This window comes from Hibiscus syriacus, unplaced genomic scaffold, assembly GCF_006381635.1.
Source record: "Hibiscus syriacus cultivar Baekdansim isolate YM2019G1 unplaced genomic scaffold, ASM638163v2 tig00110847_pilon, whole genome shotgun sequence".
NCBI classification, from domain to species: domain Eukaryota; kingdom Viridiplantae; phylum Streptophyta; class Magnoliopsida; order Malvales; family Malvaceae; genus Hibiscus; species Hibiscus syriacus.
In genome coordinates, this window is record NW_024062888.1 from 2,188,950 (window position 1) to 2,206,027 (window position 17,078).

At 34.0% G+C, this 17,078-nt stretch overlaps 2 protein-coding genes, 1 non-coding gene and 1 pseudogene across 3 annotated transcripts; 1 reads left to right on the top strand and 3 right to left on the bottom strand.

The window, feature by feature from the left end:
- Window positions 1-3,956: 3,956 nt before the first annotated feature.
- TRNAS-AGA lies at window positions 3,957-4,038 on the bottom strand. Its single transcript has one exon. It is a non-coding gene; the product is annotated as a tRNA-Ser (tRNA).
- A 7,661-nt stretch (window positions 4,039-11,699) lies between these two features.
- LOC120143413 lies at window positions 11,700-13,272 on the top strand (annotated as a pseudogene).
- Window positions 13,273-13,553: 281 nt separating this feature from the next.
- On the bottom strand, window positions 13,554-15,190 carry LOC120143345 (G-type lectin S-receptor-like serine/threonine-protein kinase B120). The gene is made up of 6 exons (XM_039157691.1): window positions 15,089-15,190; window positions 14,785-14,981; window positions 14,488-14,698; window positions 14,161-14,395; window positions 13,938-14,085; window positions 13,554-13,853 (listed from the first exon to the last, which is right to left on the bottom strand). The coding sequence occupies exons 1-6, from the start codon at window positions 15,150-15,152 to the stop codon at window positions 13,554-13,556; spliced, it is 1,155 nt and encodes a 384-aa protein (XP_039013622.1). The 5' UTR covers window positions 15,153-15,190.
- Window positions 15,191-15,271: 81 nt separating this feature from the next.
- On the bottom strand, window positions 15,272-16,659 carry LOC120143391 (G-type lectin S-receptor-like serine/threonine-protein kinase At2g19130). The gene has a single exon (XM_039157724.1). The coding sequence runs from the start codon at window positions 16,586-16,588 to the stop codon at window positions 15,272-15,274; it is 1,317 nt and encodes a 438-aa protein (XP_039013655.1). The 5' UTR covers window positions 16,589-16,659.
- Between the last annotated feature and the right edge of the window lie 419 nt (window positions 16,660-17,078).

A 17,078-nucleotide genomic window follows, 5' to 3' on the forward strand; every position in this document is an offset into this window, starting at 1 on the left:
ATTTATGTTTGTATGATACCATTTAGCATGTTTTGAAAGTGAATGAACTGGCTTTGAAAACCAGGCGTTGTCTTGGCAACCTAATGTGACAATTTAGACCCATTCAGGTTTAGGGTGTTACACATCTAATATTTTTTCCCTCCCTTCGAGTGTCTAATGTGTGTCCAAAATACATCCAACACTTTGGTTAAAACGCAAGTTTGTTGGATTAGGTTTTTTTGTTTGTTTTTGTTTTAATTTAAATTTGGATTGAGATAAAATAATTTGAATCTTGATTATTGGATTGGGTTTGTGTGGTGGAAGTAACAGGGTTGGGTTTTAGTTTAAATTATATGTTTATACTTCTTAGAAATATCTTTAAAATACATACGAAGTAACGCATAGGAAATTTAGCATGTAAACTAATGCAAAACAAAAACACAACAAACGTGAACGGCAGGATTCGAACCTGCACGGGCAGAGCACACATGAATTCTAGCATTCCCGATAACCACTCCGGCACGTCCACCGGACTCCTTTCACCGTATATATATTTATTTGTGTGAAATAGAGCTATAGAAGTTCTACATGCAAGAACAGAAATCCCGTAAGAATGTCATTCCAAAATCTATCGAAAGTCCTTTTCACTTTTATTTATTGTCCCGGCTGTTCATTTCACACACAATAGGATCATCACATTACTGTAATATTATGTTTAATACATATATTTTAACAAAAAAATCTATAATTATGCTTATATTTTATATACACTGAAAATATCTAATATACACAACAAGATATATATATATATATATATGCATTGATCTTTTAGGCAGAAGAATATTGGAGATACGTAAAGAGAGTAAGAGAACATGAAAAAGGTCTTAAATAATTGGTCTAGATGTCCATGTCCATGTATGTTGATCTTTTAACATTTAATAATGATATGTTCTGATCTTTCAATATTAGAGAATATGTATACTCAATCAGCAGACTATGAATACTTATATAGAAAGTATGGACACTCTAATGGAGATTACAGATGCTTAAGTATCAGTATTCACTTAATAGTATCGATACTCAAGAAGTATTGACACCAAATTAATGGTACCGATACTAAAATAATATACTAGAATGCCCCCAACCAATCAGTATTGCTACTGTTTAAGGAAGTATTGATACTCTATGAAAAGTATCAATATTGAATGAATCAATATCGAAACAAATTCTTTAAAATTATATTTTCAAGGCTAAATTCATACGATACTAGTATTATATGAACAACATCGATATTATAACCTAAAAAACTCAGAACAAGAGTAAATATCACTCCAAAACACACTGTAAGCGCTAGTTTTGTAATTTTATATGATTCTTAAGGTTATGGGGATTACATGACAGCTAACATCATTTTTAACATCTTTAACACCAATATCATCACCAAAATATTAAAACATGCTCAACGCTCAAAATACTCAACATTCATTATACCAACACCTAAAACATCAAATTCATGAAACACAAAAAGCTTTTAGGAGTTGAAAGTGTACCACCTTAGCATCTTAAGCTTAGAAACAAAAGAAAACTTCTTTAATTAGCTTTCACCAATCTTTCCGAGCCAAAACTCAAGGGTCGTTTAACTTAAAAGGTGGAAGAAATAGAAGAGTGGGAAGATGAGAGAAGAAAGTAGGGGAAAAGATGAACGGGATTGGGAAAAATGTAGCCACTTCTCCTATTATTTTTCCTCTATAACTCACGTGAAGACAAGCCCCAAATAAATGGGAGATTATCTTTGATTTCTCTCAAGGGGAAAATTATAATTTTGGTCCTTTCTTATTTACACCAAACTCAAAATTTTCCTTTTTAGGTCAATTGAGCCCGACTTTCACTCGATTGAGCTCAAATATTGCTTAAAGGGCTTAATGAAACTTACAAACTGACCAATTTACGACTTGAGTCAACACTTAGATGCTGAGTTGGAAATTTGGATCATTATAATTTATTTATTAAATTGATAATTTTCATGAAACAATAATATTTTATCTACATCAATAATAATAGAGTTGTCTGTTAGTAAACTAATTATCTCCATTTGGAAAATAATTATTTAATTCAAAATTAAAATATTGAGGACTTAAGCGCTTAAAAAAGAATAAAGACAGTGATAATTCAATCAAATGTTAAAGGTTATTTGTAGCAATATATCTTTAATTAAATCACACACATTTGAATCTTGAATACAACATTATTAGAAAGAGTAATCACGAGCTCTAAGGGGCCGTTTGGTTCACGACATAAGATATTACCGGGGGAATGTAATCCTCATTCCCCCGTTTGGTTGACCGATAATCTTATTCCCGGTAATTTTTTATTACCAACAGTGGATTTTTTAGGGTATATTACCGGGAATGTGATTACCCATTCTCTTATGTATTGTTGGATTATCGGTGTTTTGGACTAAAATGCCCTTAATTTTTTTTTTCAAAATTATCTTTCTTCTGTCGTTGAATAATAAAAATTCTACGAATGTTAAATTATAAATTTATCCTTAAACTACTTTAAATTTACAAAAAAAGTCTATAATTAGAATTTTATATGAAGTTTAGGGGTTAGAATAAAATTTTACCCTTTCATTAAACCTATTTATCTTTTCAATTTTGTAAAAAAAATATATATAAATTTTATGAATTTAAATTTTTTTAAAAAATATATAAATTAATTATAGTAATATTATAGTAGAATTTAACTTGTTAAAAAATATATAATAAGGACAATTTGGTAAAATATACATTCCAATAATATTTTATTCCTTTAACCAAACACGGTAATCTTACATTCCTACTAAACTAACCAAACACAAAATACAACATTCCTAGTAATTCTATTCCCTGATAATCTTTTATTCCCACTAGTAATCTTACATTCCGTGAACCAAACGCACCCTAAAAGGATTAATCTTCATGAACTGTAAAATAGACATAAAAGATAATATAATTTCATTAAAAAATATATTTTTCAATTGATTTAATGTCAAATTAAATTGTGATACAAAACTCACACGCTAATAATAAAGTTTTTAACTTTAAAACATAATTATCTAGATTTTTTTTGAAATCAGTACATAATTATCTACATTTAAATAATGTTTAAGGCAAAAAAGAAAAAAGATTTTGGTCACCCCTTATTATCATATTTCTATTTCGGTCACTCAATTATTTCCCCCCTAAAAAATATACTTAATTTTACATTTCGTTCATATTTATTCACTTATTGTTAGATTTGATTGTTGACTTGACAAAAATGATGATGTTACATGGTATAAAAATAATTTTAACTCTAAAATTTATAGATCGTATCAATTTTAAATTAAATTCAAAATAATTCAATAAATCCTCAATATTTTAAAACTTTATCAAAATTTTAACTTCATATAATATATTATTTTTGCCGACAAGTGTTGGCACAAGTGGTTGAGATTCAAGAATTTGAGATTGTAATGTTAAGTTCGAATCCTACCACTGTCACTCTTGGTGGGCAATCTGTAAATTCCTATGTAAATCCTAATTGAGTCTTAAGTATACTCTGACCGTGGAATGTTAGAGTCATCGCTTACCTAAATCTTTTTTTTTTCCAAATAAATTATTTACTAATATATAAATAAATATTTAATTAAATCAAAATACTAAAATAGTAAGATGAAATATAATGTCAACAACCAAATTTCTTTAATCTCATCCTACCATACGATTCACAAATCACAATTTTTTATTTGCTAACGAAAGCTAATAGTACTTTATAATTATTGAATTAATTGATTAGAAAATGCAAATGTTTATACACATTGATCTTCAAGGCAGTAGTCCTTGGTAATTGTTAAATTATATGTTGATACTTCTTAGAAATATATTTAAAATACATAAAAAGTAACGAATGGTAAATTTCAAATGTAAACTATAGCAGAACAAAAAGCATAAAAACGTGAACGGCAGGATTCGAACCTGCGCGGGCAGAGCCCACATGATTTCTAGTCATGCCCGATAACAACTCGGGCACGTCCACAAGGCTGTTCATTGAAATATAAAAAATATTATCTAAACTAAATATGTAGAGGTTCTACATGCAGGAACAGAAATCCCGTAGGAATGTCGTTCCAAATTCCATCGGCACTCCTTTTCACTTTTATTTATTGTCCCCGCTGTTATCTTCACGCACAATAGGATCATTATATTATTATATTTTATACATAAATTTTAACAAAATATCTAAAATTGTAGTTATATTTTTATACACACTGAAAATATCTAATATACACAACAGGATGTATATATACACCGGTCGTTTAGGTAGAAGAATATTAGATATTCGTAAAGGGATTAAGAAAACAAGAAAATGGTTTTAAATAATTGGCTTACATGTCTATGTATATATACATTGATCTTTTTCTTTTAGGTTTTGTTTTGTTATTATTACTTGTAAGTCTGCAGCAGCAGTTGCAGAATGCCAGAAAGATCTCAACACAAGGCTTGTAATCTCTCAGCAGCAGCTGATTGCTTGTAGAAGCCATATATGTATGAGTGTATGTTGATATATTGTCAAATGTATGTTGATATATTGTCAAATGAGTAATAAATTACGACTGCAACGTGGTGTAACGACTAGGGATTTAAATTGCAGTTGAAACCACATTTTTTTCACATTGCATTTATTGCGGTTGCTGATGAACGGATGCTATTAAAGTCATTATGGATTTCGCAGTCATTAATTTTTTCTAAATGAATTGATTTAAAAAAACTATTTTTTTTTCAAAAAAAGAAATAGTGGAAAAATAACAGAATAGCAGCCCACTATTGCCACGATTGGCTGCTATCCGGTAAATTGCAGTCGCGGTATCGGACGTCGCCGCAACCGTGATATAGCAGTCGCTATACCGCTATCCGATCGCTATTTGAATCCCTGGTATTGACCGCATTATAATGTATCTTAAGGTCATCGCGACACCACAACTGCAATACAAAAACATAGTTACTTTTAAGAAATAAATCACCTCGTAATTGTTGGTAATACTCATATAAGTATGGGTATCCCACATTGGGAGAAAATATCCCTTGTGGAAGGTATTTAAAGAGACTCATTTGCCCTCTTTTGTGGAATGAGGATAAGATAACTCCCTTGCATGCGTACGTGTCCAGTCGACCGACTCGAATCGTGGTCATGGTAATATGTGTCTTTGACACATCCGTGCATTGTCTAAGTTCAATGTGATCAAATGAAACTATGGAAAGACTCGTAGTGTACATTTACTTACCTATCCCAATGACGAATATTTATTCTTAATGATTTCTTATCCCAAAGTTTGAGTGGTTTATTTAAAATGAACTTGAAGAAATTCACCTTACCTATTGTAAGGATAAGCTGTTGTAAAAGCTCTTAATTATTTTATAGCCTAATTTTGGGTGATTTATGTTGAGATAAACTTGATGAAATAACCTACGTAAGTGAGAAGGATTAGCCACATTCTATAAAAAATGTTGGGTCGTTTTTTCTAATACACTTACTGTAATCTTGAGGAAAGAATGCTACTCATATATACTTTTGTACATACTCTTTGTAAACACATCGAGAACTTCGGTGGATGAAGATGTTAGTTGTGTATTATGAGTTTGCCTTAATCTTACACTTATCTAAGAGAAGAATTACTCATTATCACTATGTACTGGTTTCATATACGTTCACTAGTGCTTAAGCAACTAATCTTACAATTGTTCTTCTCTAATTTTAAAATTTAAAACCTTTCCCTTTTTTCAAAAGAATTCTTGCGTGTTAGTGGGAGAATGTTGGTAATGCTCATATAAGTGTGGGTATTGTATCCCATATATCCCTTGTGAAGGGTATTTAAAGATACTCATTTTCCCTTCTTTGTTGAATGTGGATAAGATAATACCCTCACACACATGCGTCGCTATCGTCACCGTTGTCCGAACTACCGGTTCGAATCATGGTCGTGGTTGTGGTAATGATTGTCTTCGACACATCCACGTACGTTCTATCTTTTTTAGAGAAAACACAAAAGAATTTCTTTAAAACTATTGTTTGTAAAAATGAAATGTGAATTTTCAAAACCTATTTATAGGTAAAATAAATATTTAAACTGGTCAAATTAATTACTGAAATTATCTGTCTAGTTACTCATATTATGGAAATACGTGTCTTTGATACAATTGTCAGTTATGTAATTTGGCTTTCCATAAATTGAACCTAGACGGTTTTGGGGCTAGGTTTGAATCTTTATAATAGCATACAATATTTTAATATTTGGGGCTTGATTTAAGTAGTTTGACTTGCTGATATAAAAGTTGTCTCAACAATTATTTTGTGAATGAACTTGGACAACTTTGGGGCCAGGTTCAACTAGCCATAATAGAATAATTACAACATTTAATCAGTTGTTAATTTTGTCAAAAATAAAATTAATGTTTATTACATATTTCATTTTTTATGTTTTTACCCCTATATGACACATATAAATACAGAGGTTTTGAGAATTCTCAAATCATCAAAAAACTCAAAACATTTGTCTTTTACAAATTCTCTCAAATACTATTTCTTTATTCAATGAGAAGAGAAATTTCACCTTTGTCCACTTTAGTATTCGAGAGCACTATTATTTGGAGCTACCATGTTAACATCAAGGGACATACGCCTACTATAGCGATTACACCTATTGAGGCAAAATTGTTTCTAAGGTAGTGGTTTCATACCACAACATGGTTATTTCTTCGCTATTTTATTTATTGTTGTTATTATCCAGTCAGTGCTAACGGTTCAATTTTTTAGTATACTTTACCAACAATTTAAAAACGATTTATTAATGCAAAATGTCGAATACTATGGCTAAGCTTACTCCTGATCTATCCAAGCTCGATGCACTTGATGGGACTAATTATCGGAGGCAATCTCAGTAGATAATAGTTTTCTTCGAACAACACGACTTTGATTACATGATGCTAAAGTCTATGCCCCAACATACCTTATCGTCTTTAGATACTGCCTTCAATGCTGTTGGAGGTGACTTTACTCTCACCCATTCCAGTGAAGTCGTTTCATCTATAACTGTTGCTGCTACTTCCCATACATCCTTAGATAAGTACGAAAAGGACAAGAAGATAGTTCATGGTTTTATTTTAATTCACATGTCAAACAAACTTTTTGACATATTTCTTAAGGAGAAAAGTGATAAGGTGATATGGGACATGCTGGAGAAAAAGTACGAAGCCGATGACAATGGTACAAAGAAGTATGTGGTTAGTGAGTGGTTGAAGTTCAAGATGTCTGACGACGAGTAGATAATGGATCAATTCCATGACTATGAGAAGCTAGTCTCCAACATCATATATGAGGGCATGAAGATGTATGAAGTCCTACAAGCAAATGTCTTTATTGAAAAACTGCCCAAGTCCTAGTCCGACTACCACAACTCTCTGAAATACAAGAAGAGGGTGTTCACAATCGAAGATCTAGTGGGCCACATGAAGATATAAGAAGCCAACCGAATCAAGGATAAATTGACTTCTTCTAATAATATTTCTTCTAAGGCTAATCTAATTGAATCTGAGTCTGCATAAGGGTCCAGGTTTAATAAGCCCAAAATACGAGGTGACCAGAAGAAAAAGGTTAAAACCCAGTAAGTTGTAAAATTTAAGAAGCCCACAAAGAATAAGGCTTCACCAAAACCCGTTAACTAGTACGTGTGTGGACAGGCCGGACAGAAATCCTACTAGTGTTAACAATGATCGAACAACCATAATGAAAATAAACCACAACTGAATATTATTGAGAATATTGATAATTTCATAGCAACGGTGGTTTCTAAAGTTAACCTAGTGGAGAAAAATGCTAGTGGATCATAGAAACTGGCACTTTAATATATTTCTACACCAAACATGAACTATTCACCAAGTTCGTGGATATGGAGAATGGTGAACAAGTGTAAATAGGGAACTCTAGCAACTCTAAAGTACTAGGCAAATGAAAGGTTTTACTAAAGTTGACATCCAATAAAACCTTAGCTTTAAATAATGTTCTGTATGTATCTGCCCTACATAGGAATCCGATTAGTGGTAGGTTACTAAACAAGGCAGACATTAAACTAGTTTTTAAAACAGATAAACTCATACTTTCTCGAAATGATGATTATGTAAGGAAAAGAGGTTTATTTGTAATCAAAACTCAGTTTAATGAAAGTAATATAACGACCACTTCTGTTTATATTGTTGAGACTCTTGACATGTGACATACTAGATTAAGGCATGTGAATATTCATTCTCTTAATAAACTCATTAAAATGAATTTACTTCATAATCTAGATGATCATATCTTTAACAAATGTGAGATTTGTGTAGAATCCAAACATGCTAGACCTTATTTCAAAATTATTTCTAATAGAAAGACTGAACCGTTAGAACTTATTTACATTGATCCATCAGACGTTAGAAACTCTGAGTGTAAGATAGGTAAACCCTATTATATAACCTTTGTAGATGACTTTTCAAGATATACAAAGGCATATCTCCTTAAAACTAAAGATGTAATTGGGAACTTCTTTCTTATTTATAAGGTAGAAATTAAAAATCAGCTTGATAGAATAATAAAACAACTTAGATTGGATAGAGGTGGTGAATACAGAACTAACTTTCTCAAAAAGGTGTGTGACCCCCACTTTAAAGGAGATGATGAACTCACTACTCTTAAATTATGAATTATTTGATAACATGTGGGGTGAAACCATTCTGTCAGCAAATCACATTTTAAACTGAGCGCGTCATAAGAAATTAGATTGTAACTCATACGAGTTGTGGAAAGGTCATGCACCTAATTTACAATACTTAAAAGTGTGGGGGTGTTTGGAAAAAGTTGGAATGTTTGAATTTAAGAAGTCCACCATAGGTTCCAAAACCATCACATATAGATTCATGTATATGCATGATTTCTCTATTTATGAATCTAGGGATGGTGTGTTCTTTAAAGATAACTTTCCTTAAAAAAACCTAGATTAAGCTTGTGGAATAATCAATTCTCCACTACTTACAAGAAATAAGATGCAAGATCATTAGGTCTTTAGAAAGGGAGTAATGGAGCTTAGGTAAAGGTAGAGAAAATGCTAAAATGGAGGTTTAAAATCAAGACAAAGAATTCTTCAATAATCAAACCAAGTCTAGGAAATAAACAAAGTAAATAAAAGGGATGCAAAAATATAAACATCAAACAACCCTAAGTAAATAAAAGGGATGCAAAAATATGAAACAAACATAAAACAACCCTTTTTATTGAACTTTTTTTTTTCTTTCTTCTTTTTCTTTTATTTATTTATTTTTTCTTCGTGGAACAAGGCCACTCACAACTTCAATTCTTTGTCTTGTCAAGGGTGAAAAATAAAAAGGTTTGTGGTTAAGAAGGAGGTGAAATCAAAGAAATGGATATAGGTTCAAACTGGTTCACTAATGGAGAAGAAAAAGGTAGGCTTTTTTTAAGGTAAAAATAGGCTGAAACCTAATGCCTAAATCATATCAAAACACCAAATTTCATATGTAGTCTCAAAATGCATCATGCCACAAGTTTTAGATTTCCAAAATTCAATTCGACACACTCAAGCAAGAAAAAGAGCATAAAAATGAAGCAAAACATGCTTAAGGCTCAAAATCTCACAAAGTGGGTTATTGAATCAAGCTTGGCGAAATTCAATCGATAAAATCAAGCAATGTCACAATGAAGTCAACTTAAATTCTTGATCATGCAATTCAACTATCAAGAATGTTTTAATTCAAAATATTTACACGAGCTTAAAATATCACAACATGCTAAAGATAATCGACGGATAGGAAAAATTCAACCAATTCAATCATGCCATCAATCATGCTAAAGACAATTTTCTGTAAAAAATAGTGAAAGACAACAATCATGTCATCACATCTTAAAATAGCACAATAACAAAGAAACAATTTTAAAAATTAGTGATAAAAGTGAAATAATTTATAGTTCAATGACCAAAACAAGATGATGCCTAAAATTCTCTGGCTAATGATGTAGTTTACCCTAAAATATATTTGTGTTTGTATTTAAATCAATATAAGTATATAAATTCATGTTACATTTGATTAGTTGATTAAGTTTAGTTCGATTTAGGGACAAATATGAAATTTTATGCTAGGAGGATAAACTTATAAAATATTAAGGGGATAAGACAACGACCCTCACTTCTAGAAATAACAATTATTCTTTTAACTATTGAAGTAGTTCGATTTATGCATGCCTAAAGTATTTTTAATCAAAGTAAATGTATAATATTTTGTTTTATAATCATTCTCATGTAAATTTGTTACGTCCTTAAAAAATATTTTACCCAATGAATATGTGAGATATGACCCTCTCCATCTTCATTTCTTCTTCCAAATTTCGTTTCACACCCTTTCTTCTTTTAATTTTATTGGTAACTAAACAGGAAAAAAAGGAAAATATAGATAAGATAATATCCTGGTAATTATCTTGAATATTGTTGAATATTGTTTTATGTTATGTGAGATTGAATCTTGGTATTTATCTTTAAATTATGTGAGTTCAACACTGTTGGATTCTGGGAATTTGGTTTTGAGAAATGGGAGCTCTGATGTACTATGGCAGAGCTTTGATTACCCTTTGAATACTTTTTTACCTTGAATGAAGCTTCGTTACAGTAAGAAAACTGAAAAAGTTTGGTCTTTAACGTCTTGGTTAGACCAACAAGACCCAAATAAAGGGGATTTTGAGGTGAAAATGGATTCTACAACATCTGATGCATTTGTACTCATGACTCATGAGGGGTAATGAAACAAGATGGAGCAGTGGTGCTGGGAACGGAAAAGTTTTTGATTTCATGCCTGAAATGAGATTGAATTACATCTTCAACTACACCATGTATAGCGACGAAAACAAAACATATCTTTCGTATTCGCTGTATAATAATTCTCTAACTAGATTCCTCATCCACAGCTCCGGACGAATTGGACAGTCTACATGGCTTGAAAGTAATCAACAGTGGAACATGTTTTGGGCTCATCCGAGAGAAGTGTGTAACATTTTTAACGCTTGTGGTCCATTTAGCTGCTGCAGCAGTGACAGTTGTCTGTGCTTTCGAGGCTTTTACCCATCAGAGAAGCGGATAATACAAGGCCAGTACGGGAGTGTACGAGGAGAGCGCCCCTAACTTGTGGTAATGGAGATAATAGAGACAGATTCTTCAAAATGAACAACGTAAAGTATCCTTTGAGTTCAACTCAGCAAATCAGTTCATCTTATCCTTTCCCATCGGGTCCTTAAGTCTCAACCTCTGACGCTAACAGCGAAGAAGCTTGCTTGAATAACTGTAGTTGCAGTGCATATGCATATAACACACGTGGCCATTGCTCAAGATGGTTTGGTGACCTTCTTGATCTTCAACAACTTTCAGCAGAGGATACTAGTGCAAGTACATTCTTTATCAGACTTGCAGCTTCCGAAATCGACAATGGCAGAGGTAGTTTCTTTCTAAAAACTTTTAACTATATTGGCTATCAAATTTATTCGGAACTTTTAATTTCTTGAATTCGATTTCTAGGATCCAATACGTATATATGGATAATTGCTATCCCCATTGTTCTATTGGTACTTTTCCTGCATCCTTCATTGTTTCTAAGAGGAAGATGTTTAAAGACAAAGGTACTGTGTTTCGTATTAGTCTTTGTGAATCAATCTGCTACCTTGCTCGATATGCGAATGGATGAACTTGCATATGCTGACCTCTCTGTCTTCGAAAACAGGAGAGATGGATGATGCAAGCCAGGATATACTGCTCTTTGATGTGGAGATGAGCATCACGGCTAGTAGAAGAGAATTTTTAGATTCCGATAACCCCGGGAAACTTACGAGAAAGGACACTGCTTTTCCATTGTTTAGGTTTGCTAGTGTATCGGAAGCTACTGAAAACTTCTCTTTGGAGAATAAGTTGGGAGAAGGGGGATTTTGGCCCTGTTTATATGGTATCAAGTCTTTAATCTTTTAAGACTATTACCAGAAATCAAGCTCAATTTTTCTGATGGTTGATTGCAGGGAAAACTATTAAATGGAAAAGAAGTACCAGTGAAAAGGCTTTCCAAAGTGTCCAGCCAAGGGCTCGAAGAGTTATAAACGAGACGATGCTTATAGAAAAACTTCAACATCGGAACCTTGTTAGGCTATTAGGTTGCTGTTTAGAATGAGGAGAAAAGATACTGATCTATGAGTTCATACCTAACAATAGCTTGGATTTATTTCCTTTTGGTTTGTGACTTATGAATGCTTACACCTTCCCTGTTCTCCCCAAGATTTGCTTTTGTTATGCTACATTTTTTTTTTTGCAAATCTGTATCAGGTTCAAACAATCAAGGACTACTAGACGGGGAACAAGAGTTCGAAAAATAGAGGGGATCGCACAAGGCTTCTATATCTTCACCAATATTCAAGACTACGGACCATACATCGAGATCTAAAGGCAAGCAACATCCTGTTAGTGAAATGAACCCAAAAATATAGGATTTTGGGTTGGCAAGAATGTTCGGTGGTGGCAGGTTACGATCAAATACTAATAGGATTGTAGGAACATAGTAAGTGGAATTCTAATATCCATAACTTACAGTATGATCTACTAGCTTTAATCATCTTTCATTGAAGAATCTAATCAACTTTTGTGTGTGAAAATGACGTAAACATAGTGGCTATATGTTGCCGGAATACACCATGGAAGGCCTCTTCTCCATTAAGTTGGACGTGTTCAGCTTCGGTGTCTTGCTGTTAGAGACATTAAGTGGCAAGAAGAACACCGGCTTTTACCATAGCAGTTCTCTTAATCTAATTGGACATGTGAGTGACAAAATCTCTCCTCTTTTTTCTCCCTAGGTTTTTATTTGTCTTTTGTCGGATAACATGTGAGATATTAAAACATGTTAGCTTTACTTAAGGCATGGGCATTGTGGGAAGGAGATAGAGGCGGTGAGTTGGTGGATCCTAGATTGGAAGACCAAGTTTCGTATCCTATGCTGCTGAGGTACATTCATGTGGCTCTTCTTTGTGTTCAAGAAATGGCGGCTGATAGACCGACAATGTCCAAAGTTGTCTCCATGCTTACCAATGAGCTCACGGTTCTAAATTCTCCCAAAAGCCTGCTTTCTCTAATGCGACAAGTAAAACCAATGATTCAAATCAGCCTGCAACATTCTTAGTGAATAACGTCACGGTTTCTTTGATGGAACCTCGATAGTTATTTTCCATTATATTTCATGCAACACTCCAATACCATATTGAAAAACTTTAACAATTTAACCTATACGATATATATGCTGAAATAAATACTTTCATTCTTCATATTTTCCAAGCATAATAGTAACATTAGTTTTCAATGATTCATTGATTTTTGTTTTTTATCTTTATTTTTTTAAAAATAATTTCAATTTCAATAAAATGACCAAAATGGGAGAGAAGTGGCATGTTGATGACTAATGATGTAGTTTTCACAAGAAAATAAGCAAGTTTCATCGAGGGACAACCACCGACACTGTTAGTTTATTCTCGGATATCTCTTGCTTACTCTGACTCAAATCCAATCCACTTCGGACATTCGAGAAAGCCGGTAGCACCGGAGAACGTATTATGGCAAGTTTGTTGTTCAACATCATGACAACATCCAACATGGTCGGCCTGTCGGCTGCTCGGTCCTCAACACAAAGGAGTGCAGTATTGATGTATCTAATAGCTGCATTTGGACAATACTTACCTTGCAGGTCAGTGCTCATCAACTCCAATGGCTTATCGCTTGTCCAGAGATCCCATGCCTGAAAACAGAAATAGTTTTAACAACTTCAGTACGACCATAAATATTACGTTTCAACATATGTTACTAAAGTTATGGCACTTACATATCTAATAAGATTGACAGAATTGCCGAGATAGAGACGGGTGTTCTTTTTGCCACTTAAAATCTCTAACAACAAAACTCCGAAGCTGAATACATCTGATTTCACTGAGAAGACGCCTTCCGAAGCATACTCCGGAGCCATGTAACCACTGCAGTTTAATTAAATCCCTGCTTATGATCCTATGTTCACGGATGTTATGTAAGTGTATATGCTAACTACTTACTAAGTTCCAATAATAGGATTGGTTGCTTCTTGTTGTGTGCCTCCGTAAACTCTGGCAATCCCGAAGTCTGAAATTTTCGGGTTCATATACTCATCCAACAAAATGTTGCTGGACTTCAAATCCATGTGAATAATTTGAACCCTGGAATATTCATGGAGATAAAGAAGGCCTTGAGCAATCCCTTGGATGATTCGAACTCGAGTTTCCCATGGTAGAGTGAAGATTGCATTGGTAGCTGAACAAAATGAAAATCCCATGAGAACCTATGTTACAGGGACTCGGACTCTTTAATCAGATATGAAAATTGCGGAAATGAGAAGTAATTACCAAAGAGGAAAGAGTCTAAGCTCTTGTTGGGCAAATATTCGTAGATTAGAATCTTTTCATCCCCTTCAATGCAGCAACCAAGAAGCTTCACAAGATTCTTGTGTTGGAGTTTGGCGATTAGCATTGCTTCGTTCTTTAACTCATCCCAACCCTGCCCAGATTTTCTCGACAGCCTTTTAACAGCTACATCATCCCCTTTCAGTAATTTTCCCTGAAAAGAAAACAAACTTTCCCAGTTGATAACATGACCCGAATCTCAAATGGAATCCAATTGGCAGGTAGGTGTATGAATTTCACCTTGTAAACAGGGCCAAAACCACCCTCTCCAAGTTTATTTGAGAAGGAGAAGTTATCTGTTGCAGCGGATACGCTTGAAAAACTGAACAATGGAATTTCCACTTCCTTTTCATGTTCTACCTGTCGTCTTGGTTTAGATTGTTTGTTTTCGGCATGTGCTGGACTCATTGTAACATCAAATGTTAGTAGGTCTTGCCCTGCTAGTTCAAGAGTTGAGAAGCATATAAGTGAGGACATTAAACATTAAATTCGAAGCACGTTCGACTAATGTCAGACATGGATACTTCAAGAAGGAAACTTTCACCTTTTCTCTTATTTCTTCCCTTCTTCACTTGCCAAATGAACAACGCTGAACCAAAAATTGTCATAGAAATTGTCGTTATCTCAATAATTGCTCTCCTAATATTTCCTGTGCTTTCTGCATTTCCAAGAAATAAACAAGTTTTTTAGATCATTTTCCAGCATCGAATTCGTCTAAAAGGTTGGATCACAATACGTAAATGTTACAATTGATCTTACTGTTAGTCCCCAAATCTGCAGCTGCCAGTTTGAGATAAAAATCTGTTCCGGAATTGTCATTAGCTGGAAGTTGCTGCAAATTGATAAGACGGCCGCACCATATCGAGCAATTCCGATTGGTATATGAGAAACCAGAACACGAGCAGTCACTCGAGCAAGCTGACCTGCATTCACCAATGCTTTGAACCACTTGAGTTCGCTGATTTTTGGGCAACTTTACATTAGAAAGCTCATGAAATCCATCCTCTGCAGTCCCCGGACGTTCAATGCCACACTGTAATTCATTTTTCCTAAAGCAACCTTCTTTGAAATCTCCATTGTTCCAAAGCTCAGCCTTGTTTGGCTCGAATCCAAGTAAACAGCTACAAAACGGTAATGAAACTTTGCTGCAGCTCGAATTGTCTCCGCAGTAAGCGTGTAGGTCGCACTCTTCTCTCGGTTGACTGTTCAACAAAGTCCATTCGTTGTCTAACCATAGGACTTGTCTCAACTGTCCAGTTGCATGAAGCGTAAACCGACTAACCATGTCTGTTCTATAGAGTTGGTACGTGAGATAAGATGTATCGGATTCGGAAACAAAGTTGAAGTTGTACATGTTCATCTTTGTTTCACGAGGGAATTCGAAAAGCCTGGATTCATCTCCCCATGGCCTAGTTGATCTCCAGTATATCTCATCTCCGTTCAAGATCACGAGCCGCTTCTCAGGTCCGGGATCCAATTGGAAGGTAAAATTTCCAGGACTCGGGTCATTATAACTCCGCCATGAGGTATATGACCAAGTTTTCCCGATCCTCGTATCGTATCCGAGTTTCATCCCGGGCAAGAAAGTGTGGGAAGGGAAATCAAAGCTCTGCCATAAGATGCTAGAATTTTCATCTCTCAAAACAAGATTTCCCGAATCAAGCAATGTAGCACTCACATTTGCATTGGCTAATTTCAAATCTGTCACCATGTAAATGATCCTACCTTGCCTAATCGCTAGATTACCGTCATCACCTATGTAGGAAAAGGCCGAAGTGGTAACTGGATAATCCCGGTTCGCTATCCAAACGACTCGATCTTCCCGGATATTCTTGTACATGATTGCCAAATAGTAATTCACTGAATTGGTAGGTAGATAAAATCCTAACTCAAATATTTCACCAGCAGAAACAATTGCTGCTGAGCTATTCAGGTAATGGCCTGGTGTGATTGTGTCCATTGCAGCCTCAGAGTATATCAAGACATGACTTGAGAACATCAGCAGGATAAAAGGACATGAAAATCGGGTTTTCGAAAAAATCATTTTGTTTCTGATAAGTGGTCAGAATACAACAATGACGGCGAGACGGCGGCAATAACAACGAAAGCAGAATCGAATTCCGTGTCAGATAAATGATGAGATATGATTCTCTAAAATTTGAAGCTCCATCGTTTAGCTACCGTGGTATCATCTGCTTTACAAAATGTCTATGGAAGGTATCTATCATCCATTGATGAGATGCCAATCTAAGGCAAAGGAAGATTAGTCAAGTAAATTGAAACGATCTACATTAAAAAGCCAGTGGAAAATTATTCTTCGAACAAAAAAGCTGATAGACTTGGTCTTTGGGCGATTTTCTAAAGAAAAAATAAATAAAAAAGTCCACAATTTTGACAAAGAAAGTTATATGTACATTCATTCTTCGTATTTTTTAATTTTCGTTAAATTATACATGTAAAATTATAAATGGATCACTAAACTTCAAGAAGTCTCAGATGTCTGAATCTCTTGATGCAAAGTTAAACTGATGGAG